Genomic DNA, 21,593 nt, shown 5'->3' with positions numbered 1-21,593 from the left:
CACATAGAGATGGTGTGTGGGGAACAAGGTAACAATGAGGGTTCTGAGGTCTCGTGTTCTGGTGCCTGCAGTTGTGCCTTGGAAGGGTCTGGAAAAGAAAATCACTCTGCCATGTCAAAGGTATGTTATCCTAGATGCATAAGACAGTGGACAGTGGACAGTGGACAGCGCTCACTTAAGGTAAAGACTGACCTTTGCTAAGAAAGCTACAGGCCTGGGACGTGACTACCTGCCATGACCTGCCCAGTTAGGAATTTATCATCAGACCTGTCGACATGGGAGCTGACAGCATTCGCTTGTGTAAGTCCATCCGAGACCAGAAGAAGGATCCAGCTGAGGCCAGCCCAAACTTCCAGCACGAAGAATTGGAGCCAAATGAGTGATTGTTGTTTTACAACATTAAGTTTTTTGGGGGTGGCTTACGCCGAAAAAGCTAACTAATACACCAGCAATGAGGTGCTCAAAGGCAGGGACCAAGGCATATTATCCCCAGAATGGAACAGCGCCCAGCACATTGGAGGTATTCTTGGATGACTGAAGGAATGAATGGCACGGGGAGGACAAAGAGGGGAAAGCTGCAGTAGCTCAGACCCCAAGACTCTCCTCATTCCTGCCTCATAACCATTCAAAGCGAAGATCTATTTCCAGGAGCACAGTGCCCCAACACACAAGAGAATTACAGGCTCATTTCGAAATTCTGAGGAATGAATTACTTATAACCATAATCTCTTATAACACCCTGAAGACCCTCTGAAAAAGATGCCATCGTTGAAGGACTACTTGACTACATGGACATACATCACATCACACACACACGCTGGCAAGCAAACTAGTCCACAGTCTGGCCCATGAGAGCACCTTTTCTCTTCCCAGCCTCTTCTCAGCACCCCCATCCCTATCAATTTAAAAGAGCACCCAAGTAGAACTCCCCCCACCCCCTGCTAGTAGATTTATCATAGTGAAGCAGGGAAGTGATACTTATCTATCAAAATTTAATCCTAATTCAAAGAAATTTCTCATCCCATACATCTGACAGGTCATTTGTCCCCAAATGTGTCATATCCAATTTTTTTTTTTTAATTTTAAGAAAGGTTGTATTCTCAGGCATTGCCGAAGAAATTATTATTTTTGCAAAACAATACACATTTGCTAGTTGTCTCTCAGAGGTTCTGCTCTTGAAGATGAATACGCCTGTGTTCTCAGCTAGAACACAGCCCCCTTTCATGATGCAGAAAGGCAGGAAGCAGCTCTCTCCAAGACCATTTTTCCTCAAGAAGCTTTCACCCACTCGAAATCACAAGCTGTTACTTCATGCATGATCCACAATGGAAGGCCTCTCACCACACGTGATTTCACCTGGGAGTAGTTCTTCGCTGCCTCCTTGCAGCCCAAGACACCAAACTGTCAAGAGCCCACCAATGGTTCTGTTTGAGTCCATGCAACTTTTGTCATTTCTGGTTACATTCTGACACTGCATTCATTTTCTCTCAGGTCACCAACTGTAGCTCACTGACGGTTGGGTGTAAATAAGCTAAAGGAACCAACATTTGCAGCGTTTTGCCAGAGGGAAAGCTGGCAGGGAGCCCGGGTCAAGGAGAGAAGTGGAGGAGGAGTGCCCCTTCACTGTTCTCACAGTCCATCTTCTTATAACCCCCAACACATGCCAAGACTGATGTGGCCCATGAGTAAATGGAATTCTACCCAAATATGCAACAGCTAAAAAGAAGTGTGTGAGGGATACTGGAACTCTTCCAGTGCTTCAGAGTATTTGTTGCCTTGATGTGTCCTTGTAACTTCTGCCGTCTCTTCTCCCCACACCCCATTTTCCATTTCTATCAGTTCCAGTTCTGCCTGCTTCTTTGTTCCTACTCCTTCTGTCTGTCCCTCCCTGTGTTCTGCTTTCCCTTTCTTCTACCTCATCACTTCCATTCCACACCACTTGTGTATGTTACTGGAGATATAAGCAAAAATCACCTTATTGTCAGGGTAGATTATATGCCACACTTGAAAATATCTAAGTGTTTCAGTTGACATTGCCTCACATGTTTTCTTTGTTCTATACCTATCAAAATGAGGAAACCCCCCAATAAAATAAAATAAAATAAAAACATGTACACACACACACATACACACAACTCGGCTAGTTGGATATTAATTTTAAAAAATAAGAAAACTACACTAAACATCAGGGAAAAAATTTTACCAACACCCATGAATGGAGAAGGGCGTAATACATTGTAACAAATTTCAAAAACTAGTCAAAAGAGGAAAAACAGAAGATTCTGGAGCAGAGTGGAGAAGAGCAGCACGGTACAGCTCCTAACCTACCCTCAACCTTCACAAACTACTGGGGAGTCAACAAATCCTGAGAAGCAAAGTGGGTGGAGAGAAACAGACCACTAACCAGCAGGGCTGACTCTTCATGAAGGACTCTAAAATGCCAGGACCTCTCATTGTGTAGGTGAGGTAAACCTTGACACAGGACATGTAACGACATCTCTGAAGAGAAAGCAGAGCCCAGATGTTTTAAAACAAACAAAAGCAAAACTACATACCATTTAAACTGAGTTATCTCCTTCCAGCTACCATTCCTTCTTTTGGATGAAAAGGAGATGCGTGTAAAAGGTAAAGAACCTAACTTAGAAGAAATAATAATTTATGAGGAATAGAATGAATTCTTTACAATTGCTTCACACTACAGAACTTAATAAGAAAGTGAGTACAATTAAACAAAAGCTCAAAGGTGAGATGGTAAAATAGCAAAATGTTACGAAAAGGGTGAATCAAATTGAGGACCGATGTGACATCATGACAGAACTGAAAATAAATTAGAAACTGCAAGGAACAGAATAGACTGACAATTTTACAAAACTGAGAAAGACAACAACAACAGGAAGACACATATATAAATGAGTCACTGCAAACCTCAAGCAGAATAAATTCATATAGGCACATCAAATAAAAACTGCTAAAAACCAAAGACAACTTTGTACACTTAAAAATGGTCGAGATGGTAAATATTGTGTTATATACTTTCACCACAATTTTTTAAAAAGGGAAAGCATTAATAAATTAGACTACATTCAAATTTTATTCATCAAAGATACCATGAAGAAAGTGAAAAGGCAAGTTATCTAGCAGAAGATATTTGCGACATATATAACTTCAAAAGTTCCGGTATCTAGAATAATATAAAGAACTCTTACAAATCAATATGAAATAAATGGAAAATCCAGTCAAAAAAATAGGCAAGAGAATTAATAGGCACTTCACAAATGAGATACTCAGGTAGCCAATAAACATATGATAAAGTGCTTTAAATCATTAGTAACAGGGGAAATTCAAATTAAGTGATATTACAACCTCTACATCAGAATGCTAAAAATTAAGAATGGTAATACCAAGAGTTGGTGAGGCAATGGGGCTCCTGGAACTTCATATGCTGCTGGTGGGAATGTAAATTGGCATCACCTTTTTGAAAACTATAGGCATTATCTATGAAAATTGAACATATACAGACCCTGAGACTGTGCAATTTAACTCCTAGATATACAAGAAGAATGGATGCAACATGGGCACCGAAAGACCTGTACAAGAATGTTTTTAGAATAGCCCCACATTTGAGACAACAGAAATGTTCCTCAACAGTAGAATGGAGACTCCACAACAAAGAAAAAGAATGAACTACAGCTTCATGAAACTACATGGATACGTCCCAGAGACATGTTGGGCAAAGGAAGCCATACACAAGAGTCCATACTCTATGCTTCTACTGAAATAAAGTTCAAGCTGGGAAAATATAATTCATGGTTTTAGAAGTCTGGATAATGGTTATTCTAGGGAGGTAGTGATTGGAAAGGAATACTAGGAGTATTTTTGGATTGCTGGTGATGTTCTACTTCTCAACGCAAGCGTACTTATGGTAGTCACTGAGCTCTATAACCTTTGACTGTCGAAATGTTCTATATTTATGTTATTCCTAAATAAGAATTTAAACAAACAATCAAAATCACACACCATGTTCCAGAAAAACACCAACACAGAAATGTTGGCTATCGAACGCTAAGAATAAAGGAATAATTCAACTGATACCCAGGCAGAAAAAGCAAATCACGCTCAAGAAGAAAAATTAAATCAGGCTTGCCTGTAATTCCTCAACATTCAATGCTAGAAGACAAACGAACAATGTCTACAATCTTTGAGGGAAAGAAACTGTAACTCAACAATATTATACTTAGCTAAGATAGCATTCAATTATAGAGACAGTAGACATTCATTTTTTTCAGGATGTTTGTACTTTGAAATATTTCAAGAATATACTGTGTGATGCTATGACTGTTACTTCTATTAAGCTGTAAACCAGTTGCTACTGACATTCCATTTGAGGATTTACAGATGAGGAGCAGACAGTTGGCATTCTCATCAGCAAATTCATCCTCTACATGTGGCTACTACAAGTACTTCTATTAGTATTTGTATCTTGATCAGAACCATTGCTTTGCTAAGTAGCACTCTGAATATCTAAAATGGCTTTCGATTGGTGAAAATAGTGGCCTATTAACTACCATGATAAGTTTTAGAAGTGGGCTGTTATTGGCAAAATGAAAGGTATTTACAATATGGGGATTGGCTAAGGATATTTTAGAGACACTTCTCACCCTTACATGTACAGGGTAAAACCAATCTAAACCTTGATGGTGCTTGAGACATAAACCTTAGATGGTCTCATTTGAGAGTAGCGTGTTACTCACTGGAACTTTGGAAATGGAAGCCACCTGTGCTGGCAGTAACCTTCACTAGGCATGCCCCCCTGCTCTCCCTGCACAATCTGCCCAGCTCTTCCCAGCCTGGGAACTCTGAGAGAAGGACATGTCCCCTCTACCTTTATATTCCCAGCACAGCATGGTGCTTGGCACATCAGAGACACTCCATCAATGTTTGTTGACTGGATAAATGAGTGAGTGAAGAGGTGAATAAGTGAGTGGTAGAAGCCCATTCTGATAAAGCTTGATTCAGTTTGGAAGTCCAGCAGCCAGGGCATTCTTTGCTTCATGACAGTAGCAAAGCATGGTAAAGGACCGCTTAGTTCCAATACTGAGCATAATCAATGTCTGCTAAATTGCTTCTCCCATGTAACCCACCCCATGAGCTTAAATTTGTCGTGAAGTCACAAGGTACCTGGAATATGGGCAGGACAGGAGCCATGTTCTCCTCCCCCAGCACTTTTCGTGCAGGAAACATTAGCTTAATGTCTGAGCTCCGTGTGTGTGTGTGTGTGTGTGTGTGTGTGTGTGTGTGTGTGTGTGTTGTTTTATGGTCAGTCTGAGCTCCGAGTGTGTGTGTGTGTGTGTGTGTGTGTGTGTTGTTTTATGGTCAGTCTGAGCTCTGAGTGTGTGTGTGTGTTGTCTGGAAGTTCTATCTCCAGAGCTCCTTGAGTCTAGAGCACCTTTGGACGGCAGCCAAGGGTCCCTGAGCCAAGCTCTTCCTGTCTCCAGGTTTGCAGGTCAAGGTACTAGCTCAGAAACAGGGTCTCACTCTGTCACCATTTTTCTCAAACCTCAAATGAAGACAAAGACATCAACTGTTTACAAATAGTCTACCCATGAAAAAGTGTCCCAAGCCTGTTTTTCTCCTCATGAGTGACAGTAAAGTTTGTTATTCACTGAATTTCAGCCAAAAATTAAATTCTTCCCACCAGATGGAGAAGCCCAGCTCTTTGCCTGTTGAGGTGCTATTTCTCTCACCTTCCCTCTGCTTTCTTGAGTCCACACTCACCTTAATCATCCAACAATCCTTCCAGCCCTCTCCCTCCCCCACAGCCTCCCTGAAACCTGTGCTAACACCACATGGGGACTTCTGATGTAGACCAATAAGTCCAGGAAATGGAAACTTCATGGCTTCTCTTGGCAAAAATCAGATCATTCCCTGCGTGTATTATATGTAACTGCTACTTTAGGAAAAGAGAATACCACAGATAGCTAGCACTCAGGAGCAAAAGGAGAAGGCTCACTTGTGCACTGCCTGCATTTATCAGGGTGAGACAGGGTCAGGGGCTGAAGTACACAAGGCTGGAGCCCAGAATCCCAGGCTCTCCCAGTGCTGCCACCGTTCATCTTTTTTCATGGTGCTGCATTTCTGGAAGCCCACACATACCTTCTTTTTTCCTCTGGTCTTGGCTACACAGCCTTTAAAAATAGTAATTTTGAAAAAGACAACCAGACAAGCCAGAAATAACCACTGGTTCAATGAACCTATGAACAAATATGGCAATATTGACAAGGAAAGTCTAAATTCAGTTTCAGTCCCACGTTTTGTTCTATGAAGAAAGTCCAAAAGATGAAGAAAAACAGAAAATGCAGTTAATTTAAGAAAACAAAGGCTTTGGAAATGAGAGCACAGAGCAAAGGAACTTACTGAGGGAACAATAAGTTTGCAAAGGGAGCCTGGCACCGCCCTGGTGTTCTGCTCTCCGTTAAGAGGCCCCTGGAGGAAGTGCACAGACATGATACAGACATTGGAAGGAGACATGCCTGGCTTTAAATCTTGGCTCTGCTTCTTTCTGGCTGTGTGACACAGGAAAGCCACTGAACCTACCTCAGTTTACCCCCCTGTAAACTAGAACAAGCCATTTCTATCTACTCTCAGAAATGTGAAAATTAAATGAGATAAAGTGTGCAAAACTCCTCCTGTAGAAAGGGGGGCACGAGGAGACTCAGGGAGGATGGAAATGTTCTTTATTTTGGTGGTGGTGGTGGTTTCAGCTCAGAGACCTTTCTACTTTGTGGGTACAGTTTATTGGATGCAAATCACACCTCAATAGGATTGTTAAAAAAATGGAGTAACAACGAAAAAGCTCCCAGGATAGAGATGGCATGGAGCAAGTTTGGTATGGTTTATGACAGCTGTGTTCTTGGTGCCTAACGGAGTGTGTGCTGTCTCCACAGCTGTGACAGACTGGGGAAAGGAAAAAGAAAGGACGTCTATTTGTTGTTGGACTCAGAGGTGGTGGGGCCAGTAGAGTGAGGTCAAACTTGGTGTCACTCACTTCCCTAATTTTATAGACCAGAGAATGCAAACAGAACCCATGGAGTCTGCTGTGGAAAGTCTTAGGGGTCTCTCAGAGCCTGTCTTCACACTTGGCAGAGTCCCTTTGTCAGGGCAAGTTTTAAAAGAGGAACAAGGGGCAAGTCATAATGGAAGAGTCCATGAATCTCTCACTTCCTGGGTTATCTGTCTATGCTACTCATGCCAGCAGCTCTTCTCTCCCACCCCAACCACAGAGGTGGGATAAAGAACCTCCGCAGCCACCCGGGGCAGAGTCAGAGGATGACTGAAGTCAGGAGAGAACAGTGGTGGTGAAGGCAACGTGAGGTCAGGGGATAGGGTATACGAATGGTCAGGTGCCAAGGACACCTCGAAGACCCCTTAGGAAGGCCACAAGTGGGACTCTATGGGCACCAACAGTGGGGTTATGTGGCCGGGGCACCCACCTGGAGTGCTGGGAGGTCAGAGACTGTTCTTAGGGTGCAAGTGGCCAGAGAGAAAACATGGCCTTGAAGATGGATATGGGACTTGGCATAATAAGAAGCCCAAAGAAAACCAAATGTAGATAGCATGGAGGTCTCCTGCATACACACTTTAGGAGAAAAGCATTGGGATTTTTCTGTAATTAGGGCAACAACCAATTATAGTTAGGTATTGGCAACGTTAGTGAGGTATGACAGACATTTTGGGCCGCCCAACTGGGAATGGAAACCAAGAAGATGTGTGGATTTGGACAGGAAAATGGAAAACTTAAATAGCCAGAATCAGACTCAGACTCTAGGAACCAACGCTAGAGAAATTCTAACACTCAGAGGGGAGAAAATGGCAGTTAAATAAATCCTCATCCATTTAGGTTACTGGTCAAGGCTAAAAAAACAACTCCCCTGTGTTAAAAAAAAAAACCCACCACCACTTGAGGCTGGACCTTAATGTTGCAGTAAACATACCACCCGGGCTGTGTGTGGCTGAGGTGACCTCCTGCACCAGCCACTCCCCCACCCACCCAGGCGTGCAAGCCCCTATGGGTTCATTCCTACTCATCATTCCAAATTTTAAACTTCAGCAAGCTCATCCAGGCAGTCCCCACCTCACCGATGGATTATTATTATTATTGTTTTAAACCAGTGCTCCACTGAATTGATGGTGCAACTCAGTTCTCCATTGCAGTAGAAGCTGTTGGTGTTACGCCATCTCCCAGCTGCTGTGAGTGTGAGCAGTTCATGGCTCACAGTTACCCCCTTCTCTAGAGAATTGCCCTGGATGGAATGGGACTCCCCCATGGAAGGTTACATGCCACATGACCCCATGCCCAGTATCCTGCAACCAATGACAGACTGATATGGAGGAACCCAAGGCTGGTTCCCTTGCTCCCAAGTAGGACCAACCCTCTGGTGTAATTCATGCTTCACTGCTCCCCATGGGAATCCAGCTGAGGCCACATCCTTAACTCCTTTCCCTCAACTGTCCTGCTTTCCTAACCCCCTTTCTCACTCAACAAACCATGTTCACCCAAATAGGCTGTTTTCAGAGAATCTGACCCAAGTATCCAGCCAGGATGCAAATGCACCAACAATGACAAATTTGAACTTAATAGTCCTCATGATAACCCGGAGCCCTGAGCCCTTAGAATCTCTGAGATGAAACTTGTCCTGGGAACCAAGTTATTTTAAGTCGTGACTCCCAAGACACTCGAGCCTTGAGGCTCTCTGGACCTGAAGAGGTCATGAAGGGAATAAAGGGCAGGGACCCTATGTCACCTCAACAGAGGAGCTCCTGGGGCATTGCACAGGGGCAGGCCTGTCAGCGGGCTTGGACTGGGCTCCAGCAGCTCCCAAGGAAATAGAAGGAGATATTGTGGGGTGGGGGTGGGGGACAGTCCTTGATAGCCACACAATGTGCAGGGACGGTCAGTGGTCAGTCCAGAGGGGACGAGTGCTCCCTGGAGAACTGAGGCAGCTCGGACCACAAGGACAGAAGGCGGGAGGCACGCATGAGAAAGGTACCAGCTGCTTGTCATGACATCCCCATCTAGTCCTAAAGCTGCAGGGGCCTTTCCAGAAGGACCAGCTGCTGGTCTCCAGAATCCTAGATGCCTGCTGGCAAAGACGAACTTCTCCCTGAAGTAACAGACAGTTGAAGTCACACACTGCCTTTGATTACTTACTGTACTAGGAGCCAGAGTCAATAACACAAGGAAGGGAGGAGGAGCCAGTGTCACACACAAATCCCTTTAGATCGCTTAAGTGAGAGGCCTAAATACCCTCCTTGATCAGCAAGAAACTGAAAGGGAGAGGACAAGTATCCACGGAGCCCAGACCTATCACAGGTCCTGTTCTAAGTGATGGACTGCAGGAACCCCATGGGGTAACTCTACATCATAAATAGTATCCATTGTCTCACAGGAGCAAATTAAGGCTCAGGGAAGTCAAGACAATTGTCCAGTTTCCCCTTCTCTTCTAAGGCTGTCCATTGTCATTTAAAGAAGCTGAAGTCTCTCTCATCGTAAAAAGCAGGCAAGCCAACAAAACCAAACCACCACCCCACCCCCCGCCCCACCGCTTGGGCCCCCTGATCCTCTTCCAGCTCTAGCCTAGGTAGGCCTCTTCATGAACAGCAGAAATTCGAGAATGAGTTGTCTGCCCCTGGCTTTCTTCCTCACTGTCTGACTCGTTCCCGTATTCACTGCAGTGTGGCCCCGGTGCAGCCCCCTCCCCGTACACACACTCAAAATACAAGGCCACCAGAACCTTCTTGTACTGTGAAGCCAGAGCACACATTTCAGCTTTCGTTTAAATGATCTCTGCAGGCTTTGAGTGTTTCTTCCTCCCGGAAACACACGCTTCCTTTAAAATTTTACCTTCTGCAACACCTAGTTTCCCAGCTTTCCCTCCTACCTCATCGTCTCCTGCTTTTCTGTCTCCTTTGAGGCATCCGGTTTACTAGAGTTCCCTTTACGGTTGGGGCAGTTTTGCTCAACTTTGTATACACAGTACCTAGGACCCTGCCAAATGAAAGGATGTGGCATGAGTGAATGAATGAATGGCCCACCGGCCTGGAGTACAAGGAAAGTTGTTATCCAAATCCACATGTTTGACCCATTCCCCCAAGATGATTTTCCTTCAATTTGAAACAGTCCCCTCATCAAAAAAGTTGATGTTCACTGGAAAAATACATGCAAAATGGAGGGAAATACCTGGTGATGATAGTCTTGTAATACACACACACACACACACACACACACACACACACACACACACACCACTTCATATAATGGCACAGAGACTTTAAATGTTAAATCTACAGAGTAATGAAAACTGTAATATACTCAGTATACTCAGCCAAGTATAGAAACCAAAATTCCTGCCCAGCAGCTGAAAGCTCTAATAACTCTGCTTTGCAGTGAGAAAATAAACACCATTTCAGACACACAAAACCTGCATTTAGTTCTCACTCTACTGGGGCCAGTAAACAACCCATTTGGCTGGTGGGTGTGGCTCAGGGGATGGTGGCCCGTCAGGGCCTCACCAGAAACACCGGCCAGCTCATTAACCATCTCAGGGTGAATATGGGTCTGCTCTGAGGTGATACATTCAACAAACAGGAATGCTCCCGCCTGATGACTGATTTCCTCGGACAGGTCAGAACTGGCAAGGAGCTCTGCTGCTACCTGCCACCAAGCAGCAGCACAGGGGAAAGAGGAAGAAAGTGCCAGGAGATGGCTCAAATTGTGCTTCTAGAACCTGGCCCGGTCTGTAACCTGTCATTAATATACAACAAGGCAAGTAGAGATGCTGAGAGGAAAATATTTTAGAAGCTTTTGTAACAATCTGACAAGCAAATTCTACGTCTATTGAACAACAAAAAAATTGTGCTTATATTTGGAATGTCTTTAGGTTAGTTTTATCTTAATTTGCTTTTATTGCATATGACTAAAGTATCAGTTGGCTAATGACTGGAAAAAAATTTTAATGGTTCACTGAAAATTTGCAGGTAGTAAAATAGACAACAATAATAATAATTTAAAAACTATTCATGAAAAGACACTCACAGAGGAAAAAGCCACAGAATGGGAGAGAATATTTGTAACACATTAATTAAGAAAGTCTATGTAAAAAAGAAATTCTACATGATGTAAATAATCAATTAGAAAAATGGGCGAAAAACGTGGACAGATACTATACTGAGGAAATGGGATGCCTGGTTAACATGTGTTAAGTGTTATGCTCCAAGTTACCACAGAGGAGTCACCAGATTGTCGCAAAGGTGAAATCTTATGGTCCTGAAGGCTGGTGAGGATGCTGAACAAAAAAAAGTCCCATACACCGCTGATGGGAGAGGAAATGGTTAAAATACTTCAGAGAACTCTTGGCAGCGTCCACTAAAGCTGAAGACACACCTCCCCCAGGGGCAGCAATCCCACTCCCACAAACCAACAGAAATGTGTTCATGTGTGAACCAAATGATGCGGATGAGACATCATGGCAGTGTAGCTTGTGGTGGCCACAACTTACAAACAAGCCAGCTGTCCACCAGCAGCCTGGAGAAATAACCGGTGGTATAGTCACACTATGGATTGTGGATCGCAGTGAAGACAACCAACTACAGCTCAGGCAACAACGTGTCCTTGCAGACAGGACAGTGCCCTAGTCTCGTCATGATTCCCTCATGGGATCTGCAGGACATTCTAGGGACAAACTGTCATAAATTCAGTAACATTGTGGTGCTGGCATCATTGTTTTCTATAAAGCTAGTCCCTGCTTGGTACCCAGATATCTTGGGGATGGTCAGGAAGGTGGTCCCCGAAGGAGTCTTGGGATAAGAGGAGCCCTGTGAGGTCACGTTACAGCTCAGGGTCTGGCATGAGGTCCGTGGTGTAGGAGTCAGAAGCCCTGGTCAGGAGTGGGGAGGCCAGGCCAGGCTATGGCTGTAGATGGTGACTTTTGCTACTGGGAAAATTCACAGGGGGTTGGGTGGGTTGCATGTATGTGTGGCTGCAAAAACCTAGGACCCCCAGGTGTGCGATGATGATGGAGTAGGGACATCTGGGGGAATCCAATCAGGTTTGGGGAGTTCAATGTCCACCAGAAGTCTTTTCAGTCTCAACTGAATAGTCAGACGCACATGTCTGCCACTGGCTACAGACCAGTGGGTAGAGCAAGGCAGCAGGACAGCGGCAGGCAATTCTTATTAGTGGGGCAGTGCCCAGCTGTCTACACAGCTGTCCTGGAGTTATTTTCCCTGCTTTACTACCCACCTCTGACACCCCTGTGAGGTCAGGTGCAATGGAATAGGACTCGCGTGCATGGTTGTGGACCCACCCTAGTTTACAAGCCCCATGTCCCACAAGAGCCAGTAGTTCTTGTCACAACCCCATAGCCTCGCTCTCAGGGTCCCCAAAAGGATTATGCCCAGTCACAGGAATCACCACACTCAGGGAAGCTCAAAGCTGGGGTTCCTCTCCTGCGTTCACGACAATCCTCCTAGCACAGTGTACCAACCAGGGGTCATTTTACCATAAGCATTGTTCCCTGGTACTGCAGCCAGCATTGAATGTTAATCATATTTCCAGGGAAATAAACCAGAACATTAACCCAAAGTCGGTGCTGTCCTTATCGAAGAAGAGAGGGTTTTGTTCACTCTTTACTTCCTGCACAGAAGATGAAGAGCTCAGCTGTGGATACGCTGCATCTGAAATGCTGCAGGAAAACCCAGGTGGACATGGTGCCAGGTCCAGCACTCAGGCGAAGGGTCCGAAAGCCTCTTTTCAAAGGGACCTTTGTGGAGGTGAGCCCCCCACGTGCTGCCTGCAGATGTGGAGCCACTCTGCTCACAGTGCAAGGGCAGGTGGAGGTGGCCCAGCCCAGGGGTGGCTTACCTTTCCCGCAGGCCTGCACCAGGCCGTACCACTCCCCACAGCTGTTACACAGCAAGGTGAAGGCGCTTTCACGGTGGCCTGTGACGTGGCCCGGGGCACACACGTACAGCAGCTCATCTCCCATTTCTAAGCCGGTGCGTCCCTGCAGGACGGTGTGTGGGAAAGAAGGCGGGTCTCCACAGGGCTTCTCTGAGGAGAAGGAATCACAGTTAGCTTTCCCAAAGTAGCAGAACTTTTGCAGCCCGGGGCGGGGGGCGGGGGGGGGGACAAACGTAAGAAACAACTTTCCCCTCTGTGGGTGCCGCCTGCACCCTGAACTGGGATCACAAGGGCTGTTTTCCCTTCACCCTGGCATCCCCAGGGCCTGGCAGAATGCCGGTCACAAATGAGGCACTCGAAAAATATTTATTGAATGAATAAAATGTGCTTTTAAAATGTAACTTTGTGTTTTAAAATTGCCAGACAATATTACACTTTAATGAATAAATGTGCTTTAAAAATGTAATTTTGTGTTTCAAAATTGCCAGGCAATGTTTACCCGTTATGTCTCCTTGAAAGGAAGACCCAGAGACCTACCCAGCAACAGGCTCCCCGCCCTTTTTTTTGCTTTATTTACATAAGTGAATAGATATTTGTTGTCAAAGTTAAAATGTTATAGACTATAAATACAGCAGAGGGTGGCCCTCCCCTCCTCCAACCTCAACCCTGACAGTAACACTGTTACCAGTTTGGTGTACACACATCAATGCAGATACAGACATACACAAACACTCATACACACAGAGGTGGATAGATACAGTGTGTGTGTGTGTGTGTGTGTGTGTGTGTGTGGTTTTTAACATAATGGGATTATATAATATGTATTACTGAGCACTCACTCTATAAAAAACAAACACACAATTTTTAGAGTAGTTTTAGGGTCACAGCAAAATTGAGCAGAAAGTAAGTTAGTTCCTATACCCCATCCCGCAGATGCACAGCCTCCCTAGGATCAAGATCCCACACTACAGCAGTACATTTGTTACAATTGATGAACCTATATTATGACTCAAAATCACAAAAGCCCTGCAGTTTACATTTGCGTTCACTCTGGGGGGGAAGCCTCACTCTTGGATCTGAAGATGGAGAAGAGCCCCCACCGTGCCCTGCAGCCTGTTCCTGACCTTGCCCTCAAGCTGGCCCCGGAGGCAATAACGGCCCATGTCCCCTTTTCACTCACTGCCCTAGTTCTCCTATGAGAAGGTTTTTACAGGTGTGAAGAGGAAAGGGGCCATATACTAAATCTGACAAGCTTGGGGGGTGGCCCACATGGCAGGCCTGACACACTCGGTGATCAACAGTAACCACACAGGATGGTCTGATAAATTCCTAACTGGGCAGGTCATGGCGGGTAATCACGTCCCAGGCCTGTAGCTTTCTTAGCAAAGGTCAGTCTTTACCTTAAGTGAGCGCTGTCCACTGTCCACTGTCTTATGCATCTAGGATGACATACCTTTGACATGGCAGAGTGATTTTCTTTTCCAGACCCTTCCAAGGCACAACCGCAGGCACCAGAACACGAGACCTCAGAACCCTCATTGTTACCTTGTTCCCCACACACCATCTCTATGTGCTGTAAATGTTAATTAACTCTCCTGTGCCCACCAGTGCAAAAGCACTATGTGTCTCTCTGTTTTACTTTTTATCCAATCCTAGAGATTCCCCCACTTTGCTTTCTCCTGCCCCCTTAATCTATCACCGATGGATTTCATGTAACCCTCTCTATGTCTTATCCTTTGGTTATAATGTATAAAATAAGTGGCAAACTGCCATCCTCTGGAGCATTTTCTCAATCCTTGAGATTTTGCTTCTGGGTATGTCCTCAAAAATTTGCCTTAAATAAACTCTTATAAAACTTTTCCATAGGCTGGACAGTCTTTCGTCAACACTGGTGTGTATTTTTTACTGGAAATGAGCCTCTTAGAAATGAAGGTAGACTGGTTTGTATTAAAACTTGTAAATTGCTTACTAAAAATCTGTGCTGGTCCATAAAGCAGCTATCAAAGTGCCCATCCAGGGCCAGTGAGGAAGCACAGAAGGTGAGAGGGGGAGAGCCCAAGCTTTCCTCCTACATTGGCAGGAGTCCCCTAGGTCTGCCTCAGGTGAGACCCTTGGCATCAGAGGTCCATGGAACAGATCCAAAACAGCCCCATCATGTGGCATGACACTTACATTGATGTTAGTTGAGGGAAGAGGTTCATGGTTACAGGGCTGGGGACCTGGGCCAACCAGGTCAGACTTCCAGCCCCAAGGTGGGCAGTGAGCACTCTTGCTTTGTGTCGTCTTAGGTAGCTACAGAGAGAATCAATCCCATTTTATATATAAAATCTTAGTAAGCATCACATTTCCCACCATTAAGTATGATGCTAGCTGTAGGTTTTCGGATGTTCTTTATCAAGCTGAAGAAGTTCATTTTTATTCCTAGTTGGCTGAGAGTTTTTATTGTGAATGGGTGTTGGTTTTGAAAAATGCTTTTTCTGCATCTATTGATATGATCATATGTTTTTTTCTTCTTTAGCCTGTTGATGTGATGGGTGACATTAATTGATGTTTGAATGTTGAACCAGCCTTGCATACCTAGAATAAATCCCACTTGGTCATGGTTTATAATTCTTTTTATACGCCTATAGTGTTGAGTTCAAATTGCTAAATTGAGGATTTTGGCATCTATGTTCATTAGATATTGGTCTGTAGTTTTCTTTTCTTGTAATGTCTTTCTCTCATTTTGGTATTAGGATATTGCTGGCCTCATAGAATGAGTTAGGAAGTATTCCTTCTGCTCCTAACCTCTGGAAGAGATTGTAGAGAATTAGTGTAATTTCTTCCTTAAATATTTGGTAGAATTTACCAGTGAACTCATCTGGGCCTGGTGCTTTCTGTTTTGAGAGGTTATTAGTTATTGATTCAATTTCTTTCCTTACATGCTGGATCAGAAACTAGGTCTTTTTTCCCCTAATGTTTTAGAGCTCTTTCCACATTAAAACTATAAATTACCTCAGTCTTTTGAAAGGCTATATTATAGCACACATTATTTAATCATTATACTGACATTTATACTGACTCCAAGTTTTCACTACTATAAACAGTGCTACAATGAACAGTTCATATGTATATTTTTGTACATATCTTATTTCATTAGGATAAATTTCTAGAAGTGGGATTGCTGCATCAAATTCCTTTCAAAAGAAAAAAGGAAATAATTTTAAATTCAAATTTCCTCTTCTAATTTTTTACGTTGAAAAGGAAAGCCTTTAGTCCTTAGGCCGTCAAATGACCTAACAAGCACATCGCTTAAAAGGAGAGATGCTAAGATGAAAATAGAAAATGCAACTTGTGCTTTAAGCCCTCCTGACTGACCTCACAGCTTGTAGCCTTGGTAGCAATCTCACAAAGAATCATTGCTATGCGTGTTCTTTAACAAGAGAGATTTTGAATGAAAAAGGGTGTGGCGGTACTGTAGGAAGTCAGCACAGAATGTAGCATTTTAACCCAAACTGCCTTGACTGTACAGTCTATGAGATCAACTGTTTATTTCACCTATGTGGCAAGCAGGGGCAGGCAGCCACCTGACAGTGGCCGCTAGTCCAGGCGCACCCCACTGAGGAGAGAAGCATCAACCTTGGGTTCACTTGGTCTGAGCAGGGCATCCTGAAACATGGACCAAAGTCATCAGCCTCAGTCAAGGTTGGGCTGAATTCCAGCTGGTCTCTCAGGGGCAAAAGGCTCTTTCTCTCCACCATCCTCAGCTGCCTGCAACGTATGCTGGGTGTCCCAGTCTTTTCTCCTCTTACCAGGATCTAGTTTGGGAAATTGGATGCTCTTCACCCAACACTTATCACAGGACTGGTAAACACTTTCAGCCTCCCACAGCTCTATCTGTGGAACACAACAGCAACTCTTTGGATGAAAATCCAGGAGCAGGGTAACTGTTTTGAGAGTAAAGGGGAACTTCAGGCCAAATTCACACCCTACCAGGCTCATGGGATCTTCTCCCTCAGATATAATTTCCAGAATGGCGTGGGCTAGATTCTGGCTCAGGAAAACCATAAGAATGCTCCTGAGAGTCTGGGTACACATATCGTATGTTTCTGGATTTCCCACAAATGTTCAAGACAGGAAACACACTGTTTCTTAGGTGGTGTGACTTCAGAAGCTGCAGGAACACAATTCCATGTGTTCACACAACCAAGTTCATGCCAAAAACACCACCCGTGTCCAGGTGCACCTTGAATTGGTTCCTTTCACTAACCTGCCCATCTTGAACCTCACGAGAGAGCTATGGAAAACAGCTGGCTACGTACCTGGGCCCTGTTCTCTTTAGGGAAACTTATATTTGAGCAGTCTTTACCACTACTTCTCAATTATTCCACAGGTCGGGATTGTGGTTTGTGGATTTCTCAGACCTTAGAGCTGAGTTTCAACAGTTTCAACACAAAGAGCAATTTCTATTGTTTTCCCTTCCAAGGAAAGAGATTTTATAAGCGATCTTGTCTGTCAAACAAATTGTACTAATGAACAATAACTCATATTTTCAATGTAAAAGGATGCATTTGCTTGCCATTCAGAGCTTCTGACAACCAGTTTCCACAGTTTACAACTCATAAGAAAGCCGATGTTTTTATTTTGAGAAGTTTTAAGACAGCCATCATGACTTTTGAAATTGTAAAGAAGAGCCTTCAAACCCCAGTTATTATTGTTTCACAAACCAAGGGTGTAGAAATTCTGACACACATGCTTGACCTTTCCTCCTTCTTTTTGGTTTCCCTAAGCTAGGGGAAGAAGTCATCTTTTGTGCCCACCTGCCCAGCTCCCTCCCGTTGGACTCCACCCAGTACAGAATCAGCATATCTTTCTCATTCCATCCGATTTTATCATTAGTTCTCAAACTCGTGGTCATTGCATCTCAAACTTGAATGTGTATCAGCTGGAGGGCTTGTAAGACACACACACACACACACACACACACACACACACACACACACTGCTGTGTTTTTGAGTTTCTGGCTCAGTCAGTCAAGATTAGGGTCCAAGAATGTGCATTTATAACAAGTTCCCAGGTGACATTAACAGTACTGGTCCAGGGATTATCCTTGGAGAACTAGTGCCCCCTGAAAAACAGGCAAAATTAATATTCTCGGTCATGGCCATCAGCAGAGATTGCCTCCGGCTTGGGCGGAATGGAGAGCATCAGGGCATTTTTGGAAAAGGGCTCCAGGGAAATTTCTGGGGTGAAGGAAATGTTCTGTCTTGACGGATGATGAGTGATTTTCAGCTTCTTCATACTTTCTACTGCAATCACCACATGTTCATGTTTACAATTAGAAAATATGTTCAATATGTAAAATGGAGCTAAATGTACAATGACCCCTACCTATCTCATAAGGTTGTTACCAGAATGAAATGAGCTTATGCCTTGCCCAGTGCCTGCTGAATGCCTAGAACTTTATTAGGGACATAAATAAACATGAGTTCCATTTCCCAAGTACGTGGGAGACTGATGGTCTTTTGAATCATTCTTCACGTAATGATGATAATGGAATGCCCAGTTCCTTCAAACCAAATATAGCCAAGCACATGATGGCTGAACAGGAAGTTGGGGGAAGAAGGGCAAAACAAAATGTTTATAGGAACCATCAGAACATGGACCCATTGGCACCATTTCTCCGGTTGCGCAGACACTTGCTGTTCCTGGGAACTGACTCTGCATCAGGACTGATCTAGCACAGGTGTTTGGAATGGAAGACCCCAGTCCGGGGAAAGCCAGACCCGACGCCGTCTGGGCCTGGGTGTGTGGACGGCAGCGGAGGGAGCACCACTGCTAACTGTGATGGGGATTATCTGGGCCGCCCTCTGCAGCCACTTCAGGCCTGCCCAGCACAGCTACTCAAGCCCCTAGGGATGTTCTAAACCCAGCTCACTGTCCTGAAGCCCTAGTACCATGGCTTACCCAGGGCCAGTCCTGAACCACTCACTGGGCCTTTGCTCCACCTGTTCTGTCTGCATTGGCTTCTCCTCCCGTTCCTAACTGTTGTTTCCAGAAACAAAATCCTCAAATTCTGCCTCACTGCCACTGCCTCAGGAAGTCTCTCTAATTACCCTCCTCTTCTGTGTCATGGAAATGCATTCATTTTTTACTTACACACTGTCAACTTCTTGACAGTAGGAATGAAACCTTTATACCTATCTATGTATCTATCTATCTAGCCATCCATCTATCTAAAGCACCCACAAGTCTGAGCACTGGACTTTGCATTACCCAGGACAAATAAACAAATGGCCAATGCCAGGTCAATGGTAATTAGCACAGAATCTTCCACACTTCCTTGGGAGACCCTGAACTAAATAAGTTCTATCAGGTGCTCAAAGCCTTGCGATTGGTTCCAGTCTCCAGATCACAGCTGGAGAGTTTCCCCAAAGCCAAAACTGAGGCCCGGGGCCTCCTCCAAGAAGACCTGAGAATTGGCTCCTCTCATCCTCTCAAAAATTCCTGATTGCTCTCAAGACGAGCATCCAGCTCTCTTCTTGATGACATAAAGGAAGGGAATGATTCTATTTCTGTTTTTAAGGGAAGTACAGGCATGCAGGGAAAGTGGAATGTAGTGCTAAGAAGGTGGGCTGATGGGCAGAGCAGCCTGGCCAGCCCTGGTTTAGCGGGGAAGAAACAGAAGCACATCCAGAGTAGAGCCTTGTGGGTACACTCTAGACCCCACGCCGTCCTCCCCCGACAGGCTGCCAAGAGAAGCAAAGCCAGAGAACCCAAGTGGAGGCAGCTTATTTCATCAGCATCCAGTTGGTTAAAAATAACTTCACTTATTAGCTTAAGTGAGATCACCACAGGACTGGAAATTCACTCTCTGTGAAACAAAAATACTGGAAGGAAAATGGGAAAAGTCTACATTCATAATGAACTTTAGTTCAAAAAAAGAAAACATAGGAGGAAGCTGTCTGAATGTCCCACAGGCTCTGTTTTCCTTCTGGGCTCTTTATAAGGCACATGTCTGCCGTTTTTGGAGTTAGCACACTTCATTGCTTCTGTCTTGCCAAAGAAAAGCAACAGCACGGAGCTAAGCCGGACGAGGCATCATGTGGAAAAAGGCAACTTTTGGAGATGATACTGCCCTGGGGTGTATGCTGAACCAGACCTCATCTACATTCCCGCCATAGGAACCCCAAGGAACCGCCTGTTCTCAGCTTTGCTAAGACACTACGCGTTCCTTCAGCACACAAATTTCCCTGTTGACTGTGCTGTCAACAAAGGCTCCACTGAGGAAAAGCAGCAGCTCCACTGAGCAGGGCGGTGGACTGTGTGTGAGCAGCTTACATGCTCTTTCTAAAGGACAAAAGGCAGAAGAACAGGCACAGAGCTCTCTCTGAGTGACCCCAGGGATCCATCCTGCTTTTCTAGAAAGCCAGAGAGAGAGAGAGCAGCCCTCAGCATGCATTCCTGAGTCCCACCTGAGACCTCCTCACAAATCAGGCCCTGTAAGACCAAGACTCCAGTCTTTTCCACGCAGCCCCTCCCCATCAACTTGGGGGTGATGGGAGGCCAGGCTAGGCCCAGACAAATTGCCCTGGGATTCAGGGCTCTTGAACACTTTGTAATGAACCACACACAGTGTTCGCTCTGCTAAAATGGCATCTGTCTTCACATACTCGTACATTCACAGGAGTCGTGAATGTGCTTCACGTGTTGGTTCCCCATGACTCAGATTTGGGTTTTTTTGTTGTTGTTGTTTTGTTTTATGAGGGGTTCTTTTTGCTGTTGTCATTTTTGGAGGAAGGAGTATGTAGAACACTTTATTTTTTTGACATGTTTAATTTTTATATGATTTCAAAGCTATAGAAAGGTTGTAAGAATAAGGAACTCCCATAAAATCCTTTATCTAGATTTGAAACCAATGTGTTTTCATTTTGCCCCATTTGCTTTATCATTCTTCTAGACAGACAGATACAGATACAGAGACATAAAGATATACCATACAAATATATAAATATGTGTACCTATACTGTAATTCTTTTCTGAACCATTTGAGAGTAAGTTGTAGATCTGATGTCCTTTTGTCCCTAAGAACATTGGTATATATTTTCAAGAACAAGGCTATTCTCTTACATAACTGCAGCACAGTTACCGAAATCAGGAAAAATTAAGCTTCGATACAATACTATTATCTAATTTATAATTCATATTCAGATTTCATCAATTATGGCTATTTTCTCCTGGGCCAGGATATAATCCAGGATCACAAATTGGATTTCATTGTCAAGTCCTTTTAGTCTATTTTAATCTAGAACAGTTGCTTAGACTGTCTTTGTTTTTCTTACCCTTGACATTTTTTAGAGTACAGATAGGCCAGTCATTTTGTAGGCTCTTTCTCAATTTGAGTTTGGGCTAACACTTTTCTCAGGATTAGGTTCAAGTTATGCATTTGGGGCAGGAATACTATTGACTTGAAGCTGTGTTCCTTTGCACTAGATCAGCAGGCACATGAGATCAGTTCGGCAATAACTCAATTTTGGAGTCACCATCCTGGCTTTGACCTTGGTGCCCTATAGGATGTGAAAGGATGTTTCCAACTTCTGGCTTCATGCGGCACAATGGTGGGCAAAAATGGCACACACCTGCATACCCACAAGC

General features: G+C 44.3%; 1 protein-coding gene across 1 annotated transcript in view; it reads right to left on the bottom strand.

The window, feature by feature from the left end:
* Nucleotides 1-21,593, bottom strand: part of SUSD5 (sushi domain containing 5) — a 41,169-nt gene that overhangs the window by 7,551 nt on the left and 12,025 nt on the right. The window contains exon 4 of the mRNA XM_019727725.3: nucleotides 12,920-13,108. Coding sequence (XP_019583284.3) covers nucleotides 12,920-13,108 — 189 coding nt within the window. The remainder of the gene's footprint in view (nucleotides 1-12,919; nucleotides 13,109-21,593) is intronic.

The sequence above is a fragment of the Rhinolophus sinicus genome, chromosome 5, assembly GCF_057876585.1.
Source record: "Rhinolophus sinicus isolate RSI-liver-muscle chromosome 5, RSI-T2T, whole genome shotgun sequence".
Classification (NCBI taxonomy): Eukaryota; Metazoa; Chordata; class Mammalia; order Chiroptera; family Rhinolophidae; genus Rhinolophus; species Rhinolophus sinicus.
The sequence above is the reverse complement of the archived record's forward strand: the minus strand, read 5'-3'. Positions and strand labels throughout refer to the sequence as shown.